The sequence below is a fragment of the Lissotriton helveticus genome, chromosome 4_1, assembly GCF_964261635.1.
Source record: "Lissotriton helveticus chromosome 4_1, aLisHel1.1, whole genome shotgun sequence".
NCBI lineage: Eukaryota > Metazoa > Chordata > Amphibia > Caudata > Salamandridae > Lissotriton > Lissotriton helveticus.
The window spans coordinates 293,464,977-293,481,613 of record NC_136063.1 but is presented as its reverse complement, the minus strand read 5'-3'; the positions used below and the strand labels follow the sequence as shown (position 1 = coordinate 293,481,613).

At 47.9% G+C, this 16,637-nt stretch overlaps 1 protein-coding gene across 1 annotated transcript in view; it reads left to right on the top strand.

The window, feature by feature from the left end:
* Positions 1–16,637, top strand: part of FER1L6 (fer-1 like family member 6) — a 777,028-nt gene that overhangs the window by 341,526 nt on the left and 418,865 nt on the right. Inside the window, exon 2 of the mRNA XM_078686795.1 lies at positions 9,702–9,787. Within this exon, the coding sequence (XP_078542921.1) occupies positions 9,702–9,787 (86 nt within the window). The remainder of the gene's footprint in view (positions 1–9,701; positions 9,788–16,637) is intronic.

Below are 16,637 nucleotides of genomic sequence, written 5' to 3'. Positions count from 1 at the left end.
TCCATTGTTGAATCACTACCAAACGTCATGTGGAATCACTGGTACAAATTAAGCACCGTTCACACATCCATTGCCACATGAGTTCAGATGTAGAAAATTGTGCAGGTACATAGAGTTGTAAGACCCTCATCACATGTCCAAGTGGAGGCCATCACAACAACCAAAGACTCCCTGCATAATGACATTGCTCAGGTCGCGACTTGGCTGGGCCTCCTGAAAGCTGATCATTCAAAGCTGGTGGACAGGGTGAAAGATACTGAATTGATCGTGCAGGATCTGAAACCTGCGGTAGTGACTATTGAGCGAAAACTGGAGGATGCGCTACAAAGACTGACAACGCTGGAGAAGAGGGCGGAGGATGCAGAAAGTAGGAATCGGCGCAACAACGTCAGGGTAGTTGGCCTGCCGGAGAAAATTGAGGGGAAAGATATGATTTCCTACTTGGAGAACTGGTTCAGATCACAGGTGGCCCCGGAGGGGCTGTCCTCCTTCATTACTCTTGACCGGGCGCATAGAGTCCCGGCCACGCCGCCACTGTTGGGACGTCCACCTAGACCTGTGGTGGCTCGTGTCCTTCACTACAAGGACAGGGACTTATTGATCCAAAATGCGCGCTCCATGAGGCCTTTCAAGGTGGAGAACAGTTCGGTCACTATATTCCCGGACTATACGCAAGATATTCAGCGTCGTAGGGCCTCGTACCTCGCGATAAAAAAGGAACTCAGAACAGAGGGGATCCAATATTCATTGCTGTTCCCGGCCAAGCTGCGAATTATCCTGGATGGCACAACACAGTTCTTTTCATCACCTGATGACGCTTGGTCTTGGCCTGAGTCCTAGAGGGCGGGAACTGACCGAAGGGGCAAGAATGCGGATGGTCGGCCCAAGCAGGTGAGGGTGCGCCAATCACAACTCATCCGCAAGAGGCATAGAACCCAACAGGCCCTATTGCTGGCGCAATTGGCAGCGAACAAACAGGGAGCACTAGCAGCGACGGCGGCAATCACTGGGTCGCAGGTGGACGACATGACCAGAAGATCGGCGTCAGAAGACGACAAAGGACAATCTGGGACTGAACTGTCTGATGTGGATAGTACTGTGGGACCGGAAGTGACACCTCGCACTGCGGACGATCTGTGATTGGCATGGCCCTTGAGGTGCACTATGGCCTGGAGTCGTTTATTGACGGGGCAGGAGTGTATGGTAACCTTTTGATTGCTGTTGTTATCACATGTCACTGGGTGGGATCATGGAGCGGGGGGCGGAGGCGGGAGCTGCCGCCTATTGGCGCGTTACTACGTTCCTATTGCCCTTAAGGCAACCTGTGGTGGCTACTACAGGGTAGATTTGTTTTCATGATTATTGAGGTTTGGATGGGGACTGATGCGCGACTATTGGTTCCTGTTCTGGGGGTTTGGGCGTTGGGAGTTTTGTGGGGTGTTGGGAGGGTGGGTACGTTTGAAGCTGGTGTGGGCTGGAGAGACATGAAGGAGGTGACATTGAGGGGAGATAACGATGGGGACTTTACCTGAACTGAATTGCATCACTTGGAATGTACGTGGGCTGCATACTATGTCCCGACGCTATAAAGTACATGCATATTTGGTATGACGTGGGATTCAGATTGCAATGCTCCAGGAGACCCATCTTACCAAATCGGAATGCGCGGCGCTGCAGCGACGCTGGAGGGGGCAGGGCTTTGGTACAGCGTACTCAGCGTATGCGAGGGGGGTGTTGATTTGGGTGAGGGCTGGAACTCCATTTCAGGTTACGAATCAAATAATTAATCCGGAGGGTAGATATGTAGGAGTGCGGGGGAGACTGTATGGCAGAGAGGTGGTGCTTTTCAGCATTTACGCGCCGAATGTGGAACAACTTCAATTTTTTGATGCCCTATCAGGTGTACTAGCACATTATTTAGCGGGACCGATAATACTGGGAGGCGATTTTAACTCCATTACAGATATCACCTTGGACAGGTCCCATCCACCACTGGCTGAATCTTTGGTACGTAGGGTGGCACGGCGGAGAGTGGAATGGCAGACTGAATGGGGGTTGATTGATGTGTGGCGAAGGCAGCACCCAGAGGGCAGGGATTACTCCTTCTTCTCCGCGCTCCATGAACTGCATGTCCGGATCGATACGATCCTATGTGATCCCGCTATCGCTAACTTAGCATCCAGTACTGAATACCTAGCTAGGACCATATCTGATCATAATCCCCAGTTGCTCTCTCTCCAATGGCAGCAAGCGAGAACAGCGATTCCCAATTGGCGATTGAACCCAGACACACTGGAAGATCAGGTATTCCGGACTGAGGTACAAGAGGGAGTGGAGACGTACTTTGCGGTTAACGAGGGGTCGGCATCTTCTAGAGGGCTTGAGTGGGACGCATTTAAAGTGGTGGCGAGAGGCCTGTGTATTGGCAAAAATAGCGGGGTCAGGAGAGTGATATTGGGAGAGGTTATGAAGGCGGAGGAGGAGCTGAGGAAAATAGAGCAGCAAAGACCAGAGCAGGGAGCGTTGCAGGCACAGCTTATGGAAGCTAAGGAGTTAGTCGCGGCGGAAACTGAAAGGCTACGCTGCTATGACTATAAGCAGTATACGGCAAGGGTACATGATGAGAGTGACAAAGTGGGAACGCTGCTGGCGAGGCTGGCGAACCCGGAACCGAGGGGGTGTTCGATCTTGAGCATAAGGACGGAATCAGGGGACACGGTCTATTCCCAGATGGCGATCCTCACGTGCTTTGCGAAGTATTATGAGACCCTGTACCGGAGTCGAATGATAGCGGGGGCTGAGGATATAGAGGGTTACCTAGCGGACATTCGATTTCCACAGTTAGAGGAAGAAGACGCTAAGACCCTGGGCGCTGCGATTACGCTGGCTGAGATTAGGGGAGCTATTAAACAGATGGCGAGGAGGAAGACTCCTGGGGTGGATGGCTTCCCAATACAATTTTATGCCGAATACGTTGATACCTTGGCACCCCGGTTGCTGGTAGTCTATAATGAAGCACTGGAGCGGGGCTGCCTACCAGGCTCTATGCGGGAGGCTTTAGTTGTGCCCCTGCTGAAGCCGGGTAGGGATGGCTCGGACGTGACTGCGTACAGGCCACTGTCCATGCTGACGGTGGATTATAAAATCTTGAGCCGTATCCTGGCTACCAGATTGCTACCATATATGACGACATTGATTCACGAGGACCAGGCTGGTTTTATCCCCACCCGGAACACTTCGCCTAATATCCGCCGCTTGATACGTGTCTTGGGGAGCGATCTGGAACCGGATGAATGGCCGGCGGTACTATCTATTGATATAGAGAAGGCGTTCGATAGCTTGGAATGGGCTTATCTGGATAAAGTACTAGAGAGGTTTGGCATGGGTACCAAGTTCCGGCGCTGGACGAGAGTATTATACACCTCGGCCACTGCTAGGGTACGACTGGGTTCAGTGATTTCAGCTGCATACCCGGTACAGCGGGGTACGCGTCAGGGATGTTCATTATCGCCTCTGTTGTTCGCGCTGGCGATCGAACCCTTGGCGATTCGCGCTCGGATGGGAGAGGCGTATAGAGGGATCGTCTATCGAGGTGAACATCATTATATCTCACTTTATGCGGATGATCTCTTGATGTTCCTGGAGGACACAGCGGGGGCATTGAAGAATGCGGTGGAACTGTTAGATTCATTTGGAGCTGTGTCGGTCCTCGGGGTAAACTGGCGCAAAACTTGTGTTTTCCCACTGAGAGCAGACACGCCCCAGCCGCCGCTCCCTGCGGATGTGGTTTGGGAAGGATCCTGCTTTACCTACCTAGGAGTGAGGATCTACCATGGGCTGAAGACTTACTGGAGGGCAACATTGGACGCTGCATTAGAGCCCTGAGGGGCTTGGTGGCATTTTGGGCCACACTCCCGTTGTCAGTGGTCGGCAGAGTAGCACTACTCAAGATGGTGGCCTTACCGCGCCTTTTGTATTATTTCAGGACGTTGCCGGTGTGGGTTCCACCCCGGTTCTTTAAGGACCTGCGAACCCTTACTATCGGGTTCTTAATGGGGAGCGGAAGGAGGAGAGTGGCGTTGGACACACTGCATCGGCCGAAATCAGATGGGGGAATGGCAATGCAGGGTTTCGAATTATATTATTTGGCGGCGCAGCTGCAGATCCTTACGCAACACGTAGCTAGGGAATTTAGGGGCCCTGACCTGCGCCGAGGGACAGGGATACTGAGGCATGTATTGTCCTATATTGTCCTGCAACAACACCTTGATGCAGGAGACCTGACGCTCGAGGAAAAAACGTTGAGGTTGTGCTGGAATAGGAGCCAAAAGCGAGCAGGGGTGGTACATCCGTATGCCCCGGAGATACCCCTGGGCATGCTGACGGCCTTACCACATGGAGGGGATTGGTCGCCCCTTATGGAATGGGAAGAGATGGGGATCCACATGATGGGAGACCTGTACACCGATGGCGAGTTGCTTCTCTTCCGAGCGGTGCAGGACCAATTCGGAATCCCGGCTGGGAGTTTCCTATTATATATGGCAGTGACTAAGGCAATTAAGAAACATTGGAAGGTGGGGCTCTCAGAGCCAACGACCACGATGGCTTGCCAATACGTGTTGATGTCGGCAGGGACGTTTAAAGCGGTGACGTGTTTGCATTCCCGAATGCTTCATGAAGGCCTAACCCCCCTAACAGCGTTGAAAGTGAAATGGGAGGAGAGTGTAGGGAAACCCATACCAGATGCTACATGGGGACAAATCTTGAGGAGAGCATGGAAGGGTTGTAGGAATGCCCGCTTCCAACAATTACACTTCTTTGTAATACATAGGGCCCACTTAACACCTGGCAAGATACAAAGGCATTTCCATGCACAGGGGGCGGCATGCCCGAGGTGCTTCTTAGCAGGGGCGGAACTAGATCACATGATGTGGGATTGCCCGAAGCTGGGCTTGTATTGGACAGAAGTAGGAGAACTATTGAAAGGGGTGACAGATAGACAGATGACTTTTGATAAGGCAGTTTGCCTGCTACTTTGGTTCCCGCACACGAAGAAAACGAAGATCACCAGTAAATTCATGGACCTAGGACCTATTTTAGCCCAAAGAGAGATCACCTGGCACTGGAAGTCATCGGAGGGCCCGTCCAGCAGGCGCTGGGCAACAGAATTGGAAAATTGGGCTAGAAGTGAAAGTATGGTCCGGCTTAGACAGGCGACCCGCACAGCTAATGAAAGGGGCTTGGAAGCAGCACGGTGTGGGAGGGTCTTGTGGTTGCCCTGCACGAGTACCGATCACGGGAGGGAGACCGGGAAGAAGAGGGCTAATGGAGAACTCCGGGTGACGCACGAATGTATGAGTATTGTACCCTCGGCTCCTGATTGGCGAGATTAAATCCTGAATTTGGCTCACACCAGCGTACGACCAGGGGGTGGGTGGGAGGTGGGGGGATGGAAGGCCACTATCGAAAGAGTGACATTGACTGTTGAGAGTGATTCAAGAGCTAGTAGTAGACTGATGGGCTCGCTGGCTAGGTTCCACTCAGTGGGACGAAGGACATGGGACTTGCTCACTACTCTTTATTGTGACCGGGGGAAACAAGTTATTTGTTGGGGTTAGGGGTTGAGTAGGTAGGGAAAAAGCGGATCTTTTAAACAAACCTAACCATACTGCTGTCAAGTGAATATTATTGCTGTGGTATTGTCACCCGGTTTCTGTACGGATTCTTAGATGTCGCCGCCCTGCCTCCGGGATGTGGGCTGAATGGCTGTGTGCAAAACTGTTCACGACTGGAAACCAGTGATAAGTGGAGACGGGTGGGATTGTCCAAATGATTGTACATTTCTGATTCTGCAATAAAAATTGTTTTAACAAAAAAAAAATCACATGTCCAAGTGGAATGAGAAGACCTAAAACCACTCTTCATTCCGAAGGGTGTATTTGGCCTGGTTTCATATCATGCCTTGCATTTATTCACCCATCCATGACCTTGGACCCAGAGCAATGTATGTGCGGGTAACAAGAAAACTGCAAATAACCGCTGCCCATGGTTCACTCCTGCTTTAGGTTGTTTTGATATGTACCGTTTGTAGAGGCAAAGTTATGTAGTCATTGGCCTAAATGGCTTATTTTATGTTGCCTTCCTCTTCTTCAGTCCCACCCACCTTACTCACATATCAGGCTATATTTAATCCTTATCAATAATAAATAATTTATTTTTCTCTTTTTTTTCTCTGTCTTGCAATCCATGATGCACTGGTTTGATACACTGAGTTTTATAAAGGCCGAATTAATGCCCCTTTTGCTGTCATTAATCATCTGTTTCAGAGATGTAACATTCTTCCCTTGAATTGCTTTATGCCATCGCGGCCGGCATGTCTCGTGGGAGGGGAGGCAAGGGGGGCGCGCGGGGAGGAGGTGTTCACTTAGGGGGGGCATAATTTAACAATAAGCCTGCCAGGTCCCGCGTCTTCTCAGCTGCTGCTCCTGCAGGAAGAAGAAGCAGGCAGCCAGTCTCCCTCCCTTAAGCCAATCACAACGCTGCTTGCAGCATTGTGATTGGGGGAGACGCCGTCCAGCCAGGGACTTACGGGGAGGCCATGTTCTCCATGCAGGCTGCATTGCAGCCTGCATGGAGAAGATCAGTGTGTATGTGACTGGTTTGGGCAGCCCCAGAGGGAGGACCAAACAGTCATTGCACCCTCAGGAGTGGGCACACCACACCACTCCTCCCCTGGCTGCTTCCCGAGCAACCCTGACCACACACCCTTCCCCTGTTCTTTAGCAAAGACCTGCGGATGTGACCTTGTGTGCAGACAACTGCTACGCCATGATTCTCTCTCCAGCCACTGGAAGAGCTCCTTGGGATCCAATTATCAAGATTATTTCTCTTCTATCAGTGCCACTTGCCTCTCCTTCAGAGACCGCTACATTCAAAGGTAGAAACTCACCTGGTTGCTGCTGCTGCCAGAGTCCAGGTTGTTTCTGCTTCTCACGCTGCGAGAAAGTAGTGGGGCGACGCTCCTCCGCCCTAGTGGAGGAGTCGCCCCGGGCTTTCTGTTCCTTCAGAGTAATTATCCTATTACACTGAGTCCTCTCGCCCGCCCAGGTCATGCGGCAAGGTGTGTAGACGAGGGACCTCATCCCTGATGTTGTGAGATGTTACTGATGATGGGAAATTGATTTCCCTTTGGCACATTGGCTGTTGCTGTGCGTTTTAGCATCATACCTGCCACAGTGCGACATATGGGGCCCACCATTATCACTTTATTTGAAAATAAGTCAACACGTTCGCCTTGATCTGATGGGCTATTAAAGTATAAAGACTCTCAAAAATCCAGCTCTCAAATAGGTAGATCCTACTATGAGATGTTAACCTCTGGACTACAAATTGAGGAAAATCTTAAAAATTATATATTCAAAAATGTTTTGGGAGTACAGCATCTAATAGGACAATCCCTCTACAGCACATCTTGGTTCACATACCCCAGGACATGAGAGGTTGATTAGACTAAACCATAGGGGTCTGGCTTAACTGTGCCAACCAAAAAGAACCCAATTCAATAGAAACCATAAGAATTACCACCGGGACAACCAATTCCCCCAAGTCTTTGCAACCGAAGATCTATCAAAAATCCTTTGACTATTCTCAGCATCTTCAAACTGTATATGAAACCTTCTACTCTCGGACGAACTTAAAGTGAAGTATGGTGGTGGGATACAAAACTCCTGAATTAATAAGTGATTAAACACTTAATGCAACATAAAAGGCCTGTTGAAACCAATGAAAGAAGGATGACTAATTACTAGGGAAATAATTAGTCTACAAAGTGGGCGTTCAGGTTCCGGAAGCTACAGACGCCTACAGCAACCATTGAAAAAGGCACAATCGAGTTGCATTGGGTGGAAATGTGAGGGTGAGGATGGGAAACTAGTTGAAAATGGACTAGTTCTGTCTGTGACCAACACACGATTCCAATCCACTTCTCTTGGACACCTCCTAAAATTATTTACATTGAAGAACCTTTGCAGCTTTCTTTTGGGATTGATTGGTGTCCCCTTCAGTTCCCACGATTTCCCGGTCTTCATGCCCTGTCAGATGTTCCTCTCAATAGAGCATTTTATATTTCATAAGAATATTTCATTAGCATAACTCAACAAACAAGCATTGCCAAACCTTGCTGTTTTTGTGTATTTCCTTGAGACCGCTCATGCATTGTGTTTTGAAGGAAAGGGGATTGACTCCATGCCATGTAGAAGCTGTACAGTCTGAACAGGTTTTCAGGTCCAGGCAGTGTCAAGTCCTATTATAATTCCCCAGGGTTTTGGTCGCCTTGTGCTGTCACATGCTGTTAAGTGTTTAGCAGCTTTTTCCACCACCTTACATTTTACTCATATCAGGATTCACAGAAGTAGCTTTTATTGATCGTGTGATGCGTGATCCAGCCAACAATACATTGAGCTTTACCCTCTATGAGAACCAGGTTGCATGGCTTTCTGAGCTTCATTCCTATAGGACCCAAGTCTACCCAAGTCTCTGTTTCTAGTCTGTTGTCATTGACTGTGTGTTTGGTCATTGTTCATCTAACTTCGCTCTTTATATTGTCAGTGGGTTTCCTTCATGGTTCTAGCTCCTGCTTAATGCTCTGAAACATTTCACTGTGTGTTCGTTCCTTGTTTCTTTTCCCCATTGTGTTACATAGAGTTGTTCAACGTGTGTGAGCCACGAGGCAGAGATACAGCTTCTTGGTTTTTACTCGTTGCGCCTTCTTGGCTTTCAGCTGGTAGGTAGTGTTGTCACTTAGATAAGCCCTGAAATGACTGTACCATATTTCAAAGTCCATCAGAAAGCGGCTTCAGCTATGTTCTGCTCCACAAGTGTAGTTGGGGCAAAAACTGTGCATCTGTCACGACTGATGACACTGATCCTCACCCCCAACTCTCATGCCCCAGGGCCGGACCTGGAAGGGAATTCTCCATCACTCACACCGGATCGGAATATGGGCGTGATCAGTGATGAATGTACAGTGGTCCATTGTTCTGTACTACATAGATTAAAATGCTTAGATACTCACATACCTGCACTTCGGTGAACACCTTAATGAGAGATGGGGGTCAGTCATATGCATAAGAGTGATTTATGATTTGTGGCTCACTTTCACCATTACATAAGTTCTGAACTTCCTTATAAGGACATTCCTATAACACTTGCGCCATAGTGTGATTGAGCCACTGTGAAAAAGATGGGATTCCTAAAGCAATTTAGGAGTTGAATTGGTAGTAATAAGAATTCAGCCAAAAGCTCGCTTTGATGATATTTCGAGTCGCAGAATATGATTGTTTATAAGTAGGACTGCAAGCTTGCAAACCTCCGAGAAACTACAGTCTGGTCTTCCAGGATAATCACACTTTAAGCTGCATTGGGCAGGTAGGGGCTATGGTTTCAGGATAACCATTGTGTATGTAAGTCATTCCCACGTAGATAAATTGTATGTAAATTTCGTTCATAAGGATATCTTAAAAACCTGGCACGGGTTCAGCCCTTCTGGAGCTCCAGGGGATGCTGTCATGAAGGGCGCTGCATTGATACTTGCCGCGATGACCCGGAAGTGCTGTGCGCATAGAATGACTTGCAAATGCTTTTACCAGAGTGTTACTAGCTAAGAGCAGCGCCTTGACCCTTGTCTTCCTCCTTTCTTGCAGGAAGGGGCTGTTCTCCGGACTGCACCTCAAGAAGAAGAAGAACAAAGGTGACAAGGGAGTTACCATAGCAAACAAAGGCGCGCTAGGTAAGGCCTACAAAGTACACACCACTGCCGGCAAATGGAACAAGGGCGAGGTTGGTTGGTGCTCGCCTCTCGGGTCATAAATATCGCCTTTGCATTTGTTGTACTTGAGGTCATACGTCAAGCAGTAGGTATCTGACAGCATAAAAATAGAACTTAACAAACTTAGTAAGCACCGTAGACATGCCCGCCTTGGTGATAGTCCTATGTGAATATACTGCCTGTGAAAACAAATCTTGCTTTCATTGTGTGAGCTCAAAAGTAGTGCTACTATACTGCTGCCATTTCTAAGCGCTGTAAAAACCAGATGTTACAACTACCCAATTGATGGTACTCGATTTTGGAAACGTGGAAAGAGTAATGTTCCTTACAGGGAAGCAAGCACACGACCTCCAGAACTCTTCATTTGTCAATTGTCAGCAGTGAAAGTTCATCTCACTGAGCCACCCTTCCGCTATGGTCTCATAGGCACGAATACCCTTGGGACCCTCCCATTGCATCCATCCCTCCACTCATTGCCCTGCCACCCGACTCGTACCTTGAGGTCAAAAAGATCATCCTTTTCCATATAGTGTTGTAGACTTGGTACAGGACATACCTAAGCAGGATTTGATAGAAAAAACAAGTAAATATTCTTATAGGCTAAACAATGAATTATAAGTCAATGTATTTGCATTCAAATGTGTGTGCTAAGATGAGGAGTTGTCAGAGACTTTACTGTTTACCCTTTTTCAGGCAGGTTAACTTATACCTTATACCATCTAGTAGTTTAACTTATGTTAACTGTCATGAATAAACACTGGAGGCTTGCTTCCCAGAAGAGAAATACACATTTTATAAAGTGGAAGCGCAGTACAGCTTCACATTTCTGCAATCCATAAATGTATTTTTATGTAAACAGTAGTACACTACTGTGGAAGCCAACAAGGTATTCTCAGTGGCTCTCCAAATAACTACACATTAGATGTTCAATCTGTCAGTGTTCAGACCTCCCCTCTTCTAGTAGAAGAATTGGTTCTGTAATTTTTGTGCAAGGAAATACTGAGTCATTAGTTAAGTCAAAACCAAGACTGGTGTGCAATTACACAAATCTCTGCTGTTGGACTAGGTTTCACAACCAACTTTGATGGAGGTAGAAAATTACTCGGGGAAAAGAGAAGAATTCTGATGCTGTTTACCTTTGGCTTCTTCCACATAATGCTGCATTATCAGTCAAATATTCCCATGTGAGATGTCAGAGTTTGCGCTGAGGATTTGAATACAACTATGTACATGTTATTACTTTGACACTAAGTATTAGATATCTGGAGAAAGTGTTCTAAGAGAGTGACACACAGTGAGAAGTTGCTCTTTTTCTATGGGACTTCCTTCTGCACTGCTGTCATCTGTAAGCACTGTAATAAACAGAGGACCATGACATCTGTTTTCAAGTGAGGAGCTGCTGCAGGCAGCCCATGATTGTGCCACTGGAAGGCTAAACATTAACTTTTGCTCTATTGTAGATATTTGGTGATAGTGGGCCCTAGTTAGAGTTTGATGGCAGGATACTATTAGCATGGTGTTTGTTCCCTCCTCCATATTCCTAGTGCATTTAAGCCTATGGCACTTGTAATACAGCGGACAGGACTCTTCCGCGTTTTGAAGGAGTCGCCCATAGGACAGACTCTAAAGGAGGCCCTATATTATTAACACCACTGCCACAGTGGATTGTCTCTAGGAACAGGTCCTCCTTATTTGTCTTCAGTTTGAACCCGGTTTTGCAGAATCGCGATGACAATACAGGATGGATCCAATCCATTTTACATTATTTGTCTTTGATCACATCTGATTTAGTTAGTTCTCAGTGTGTATGTGTTGGTTCTTTCTGTTTGACTACAGATGTGAATGGAGTGTGAAAGAAAGGTAATTAATGACGTATTGTGATTACACAATGTAATTGTTTTTTACACTTTGAAATAACAGACTTTATTTGAAGCAGTAGTTGATTGCGTAACATAATTCATCAGCCTGACAAAACTTTGCATTGTGTGCATATAGTTGTCCAAAAAAATAAAAAATCAACAGAACTCTCGGAGAGATCTAATGTAGCACAGATATGCTTCCCGAGGCACATGCCCTTTCCACACACTCCTTGCCATCTAATCTTCACCACAATATGCAGGTTCTAACAAATATCTCTTTCTAGCTCAAACAGGGTGAATGTTACTAAAACACAATATGTGGTGGCACGCCGTTGCAAATCCTTTGCAAAGGTTACATGGTCACCTTTTAGTCGCCGATTGCTGTTCTCACGTGTAACTGACAAGGTGATATCTTTACCACACTGTGCTGATGTGTTAAAATAACACAATAGCTAATGAATCCTGCTTCAGAATGGGCCACAATATGCGGCATCCTTTTCCTTATCTTGTGTACAACATTCATTCCCAGTGGACACATACTTTCTGCAAACCTACTTATAGATGGCTATCGCGTCACCTCAACAGTCCTTGCTATCAAGTCGTGCCACATAGAACAGGATACATTAAGTGGAACACTGCAAATATCTCCAACACAGTGCAGAAAGGCTATAGAGTTGGCTATCATGGGACTCCAAACCATACAAAGGATACATACAAAGCGCAAAAACAACTGACTCAACACATTACACAGAGCTGCTCACATACATCCAGCATAGCTCCGACATACCATAGACTGAGCTGTCAAGAATGACAGCTCTGTTCACTTGTATAGATATCAGTTTCAATCACATGCTGGTCTTACCAGAGGCAAGAGGCATGTAAGTAACCTACAAATCAGGCAAAAAATCAGTAAAGCCTTCCCGCCACAATGCTTTAAAGTCCCAACAAGCAAGTTGCACCCCAGAGTGGTAAACGTGAACAAGAAGAATGTTAACATATCATCACAGGCTCTTTCAGCAACAGAAATAATGGAATGGAATGGACGATACTACACATTCATGCTTAAAGAGCATTATATATGGTAGCACATTATATACCACATAGGTGCTTATAATATACCATAACTTAAATGGTAATATTCCTGTAGTAAGTTCAAACCTAAATCTGTCAAAGGTACTCCCATAAATATCTCCCACCCCAAAACCAGGTGGTATAATCTCTTTCCTCTCTCAATTAAAGTTCCTAAAGTTCTGCTGTACACGTTTACTGGACAAGTATTGTGAGGTGTGGAGTCTGCACATGCATAGCCATGTAACTGCATTAAGTCGTTATTGCTGATAGGTAACCCATGAAAGCAATAACAAGCGATATTGGAATTACCTCATGTCATGGTATTTTATCTAGATCGTAGACTGCATCTTGGACAGTTTTAAAATGTCTTGTTACTTACCGTAATCTTCATTACCTGGATTAGGGTTCTCCTCTTCCCAGTCCTAACACAGTGAGGCAGTCCTGCCTCCAGCCAACCAATCAAAACGCTTCAAGACAAAAAATCCAAAGGTCACATAAACCCCTCCCACCCACCACCATGCCTGTTATCAAGAAGTACCAGACACAAACACGGCGGGAGGGAGGGAGGAAAGAGGACTGGGACAAGTAGGACCCTAATCAAGTTAATGAAGATTACCAGTAAGTAACATGACATTACACCCTCATGGGTCCTCCTCATCCCAGTCCTAACACAGTGAGGAACTCAAAAGCAGAGAACCAGGAAGAAAAAACACAGGACACCAGGGATCCCTGCAAAAGGTACAAACTTTAATCAAACAAAGATTAATATACAGCAGTGTTCAAAACGCCAACAGCAAAACTGTCAACAGAGGCATGTAAAACATCAAGTCGATAATGCCAAACAAACGTTTGATGGGATTGCCAAGTGTCCACTCTACAAATCTCCTGGATTGAAACCCTGCTATCTCAGCTCAGGAAGCAGACACAGAACGTGTCGAACGAACCTACACCTGAGACGGAGGAGGCAGAACCACAGACTTATAGGACTGGCAGACCGTCAAACTCACCCGCTGATTGATCGTAGAAGTAGAAACCTTCTTCCCTTTAGCCACACCCCCACAGAAGACAAACAGGGCAGGAGAAAGCCAAAACCCCAGTGACCGCTGGAGGTCAATCTGAAGAGCCCTGCGAACATCCAAAGAAGAAGGAGCCATGGAATCCCCCTCCGTAGGTAACTCAGGAAGGATCACCTCCTGCTGCAAATGGAACCTGGAGGAAACCTTAGGCAGAAAAGCTGGGTCAAGCTGCAAAACAACCTTATCCTGCAGGAACTGCAAATAAGGGAAGGAAACAAGCAAGGCACCCAACTCACCCAACCGCCAAGTGGAGGTGATGGTCAACAAAAAACCACCTTAGCGGACAACCACAACAAGTCAACCTCCAACAAGGGCTCAAAAGGGGGCAACTGCACACCCCTCAGAACAGTAGGCAAATCCCAAGACTGCAGAATCACAGGAAAGACCGGACCACAAAGCCAAAAGCTCCAAAGAAGCTGACCCACCAAAGGGGAAACAACCTCTAAGGAAGCCCCCGGACCATGACAAGCATGAACCACATCTCATTAAGCAGGCAATGTGGAAGGGGAAAGGCCCTCAAAAACCATCCCGGAGAAAGTCCAGCACAGAAGCAGGATCCCCAAGCACAGGATCCACACCATGCGAAGAACACCAGGAGACAAAAGAGCCTCAATGTCGACCATAGCACTTAAGGGTCGAAGGCCGAAGCGACAACTGGATGTCACGGGCCACCACAGAAGAACAGCCCAAAGACTCCAACGTCAACCGTTCAAGAGCCAGACCGTCAGTTGCAAGCAACAAAGACAAGGCAGAGTGGATACTTAAGCTGAGCTGGAACCAAGGGAAGCCGGACAAACCGGTCCCCCACCAGCCGCAACAGGAGAGGAAACCAAAGACAGCAAAGCCAAAAGGGAGCAATCAACAGGACCAACACTCTCTCTCCCCCTAATCATCTGTAGCACCCTCGGGAGGAGGAGGGGGATAGGAGGGAAGGCATTCAGAAGGACCAAAGGCCAGGGAATCGAAAGAGCATCCACCGCCCAAGCCTGAGGACACACCCCCTCCGAACAAAACCTGGGGAGAAGAGCGTTGTGTGGGGAGGCAAAGAGATCAATCCAGGGAGTCCTGAACCGAAGACAAAGGTCCTGGAACAGAGGAAAAGAGAGATGGTACAAAACAGAGGACGGAATGTTGCGGCTCAAAGCGTCTGCATGAAAATTAAGCTGTCCTAGAATGTACACTGCTCTCAAGGCCAACAGGTAAGATTCCGCCCAGGCACAAATCATGGAGGTCAGCAGATTTGGAGAGGCGCATTTGGTCCCCCCCGGCGGTTCAAATAACAACTAGCCACCTGATTGTTGGTACAAACAAACAGATTCGTCCCGTGGAGACAAACCTGAAAGAACCACACCACCTCCCAAATAGCCTGCAAGTTCGAGGAATGGACACTGTCCCTTTAAGACCACTGACCTTTGGCCTCCAAGGACCCCAAAGTGGCCCCCCAACCCCAAAGACTGGCATTTGTGGTCAACAAAACGGGAGGAGGAAGACAAAACCGCACCCCCTTCTCCAGATTGGGAGTGCAAAGCCACCAGTCCAAGTCTCGAACCAGAGCAGGAGAGAGAGGAACCAGAGTCTCGTAATCCACCCCCGAGGAGTCCCACAGAGCCAACAGATGAGTCACCAAAGGGTTGAGATGTAGGCGAGCCCAAGGAACCACAGCAGTGGTGGCAGCCATCAACCCCTGGACCCGCAACGAAACACGAGCCGGGGCAGGGGGCGACTCAACAGATCCCGCAACAGTGTCTGCAAGGAAAGTATCCGAGCAGGAGGGAGAAACACCGCCCCCAAAGTGGTGTCGAACAGACCCCCAATGAACTGAAGTCTCTGAACAGGAAAAACATCGCGATGCCAGACAATATGGCAGACCGCCTCACAGGGTAACTTGAAAGAAATTCAGAGAGGGAGGACCCCGGGAGGGAATTCGGTAACCCAACCCAATGACAGACAAGACCCACTGGTCAGAAATTAGAACTGACCAATGGGCCAGAAACAACTGGAGCCGAGCCCCCCACCATGGCATAGTCACTTTTGTCCCGCACCTGGGGGATGCTGCTGCTGCTGTTGCTGTGGCCGGGGCCTATAATGGAACGCGGGCATGAACACGGGCCCAACCACAAAAGGGCTGAGAAGACAAAGCCCCCTGACACCCCTGTTTATTAAAAAAGGACTTCTTCTTAGGCACATGCGGAAAAGGTTTCTACAGTTTTTTCTCCTCCGCAGACTGCTGCACCGTCATGTTCAAATCGTCCCCAAAGAGACGGGGGACTTCAAAAGGCAGCCTATTGACCAAGGCATATTGAGCAGCATCAAGACACCAAGGCTTGGTCCAGAGAGACCTCCTTCTAGCCACCGCCGCCCTGGCAAGCGAGGAGAAGGCCCACACACAATCAAAAGTCACATCTGAGAGGAATTGTGCCAAGACCTCCATCTGAGCCAAGACAGGAGTAGGGTCTCCTGGATCCTGCAAACAGTCAAACAACTTCTCAAAATGTACAGAAGGGCTAGCACGTACCCCAAAATGAGAAGACGCATAAGAACGCTTGAGAGCGGATTCCATTTTCTGCTCCACCGTTTCCACCAGGGATGCCTCCCCCGAAGACAAAGAAGAAGCCATAGAGGACAAAAGAGAATTGACTTTAGGAACCAGAAGATACTAGGTGCCAAAGTCCGCCAGGCGATGCTGCTTCCCCAGAAAGTGAGGAAATCCTTGCTTATCAACTTCAAGCCATTCCTTAGTTAGAATATCCTTCAGGACAGCATGGAAGGGGAGGTCATCCACCACAGAGGAACTATACTGGGAGT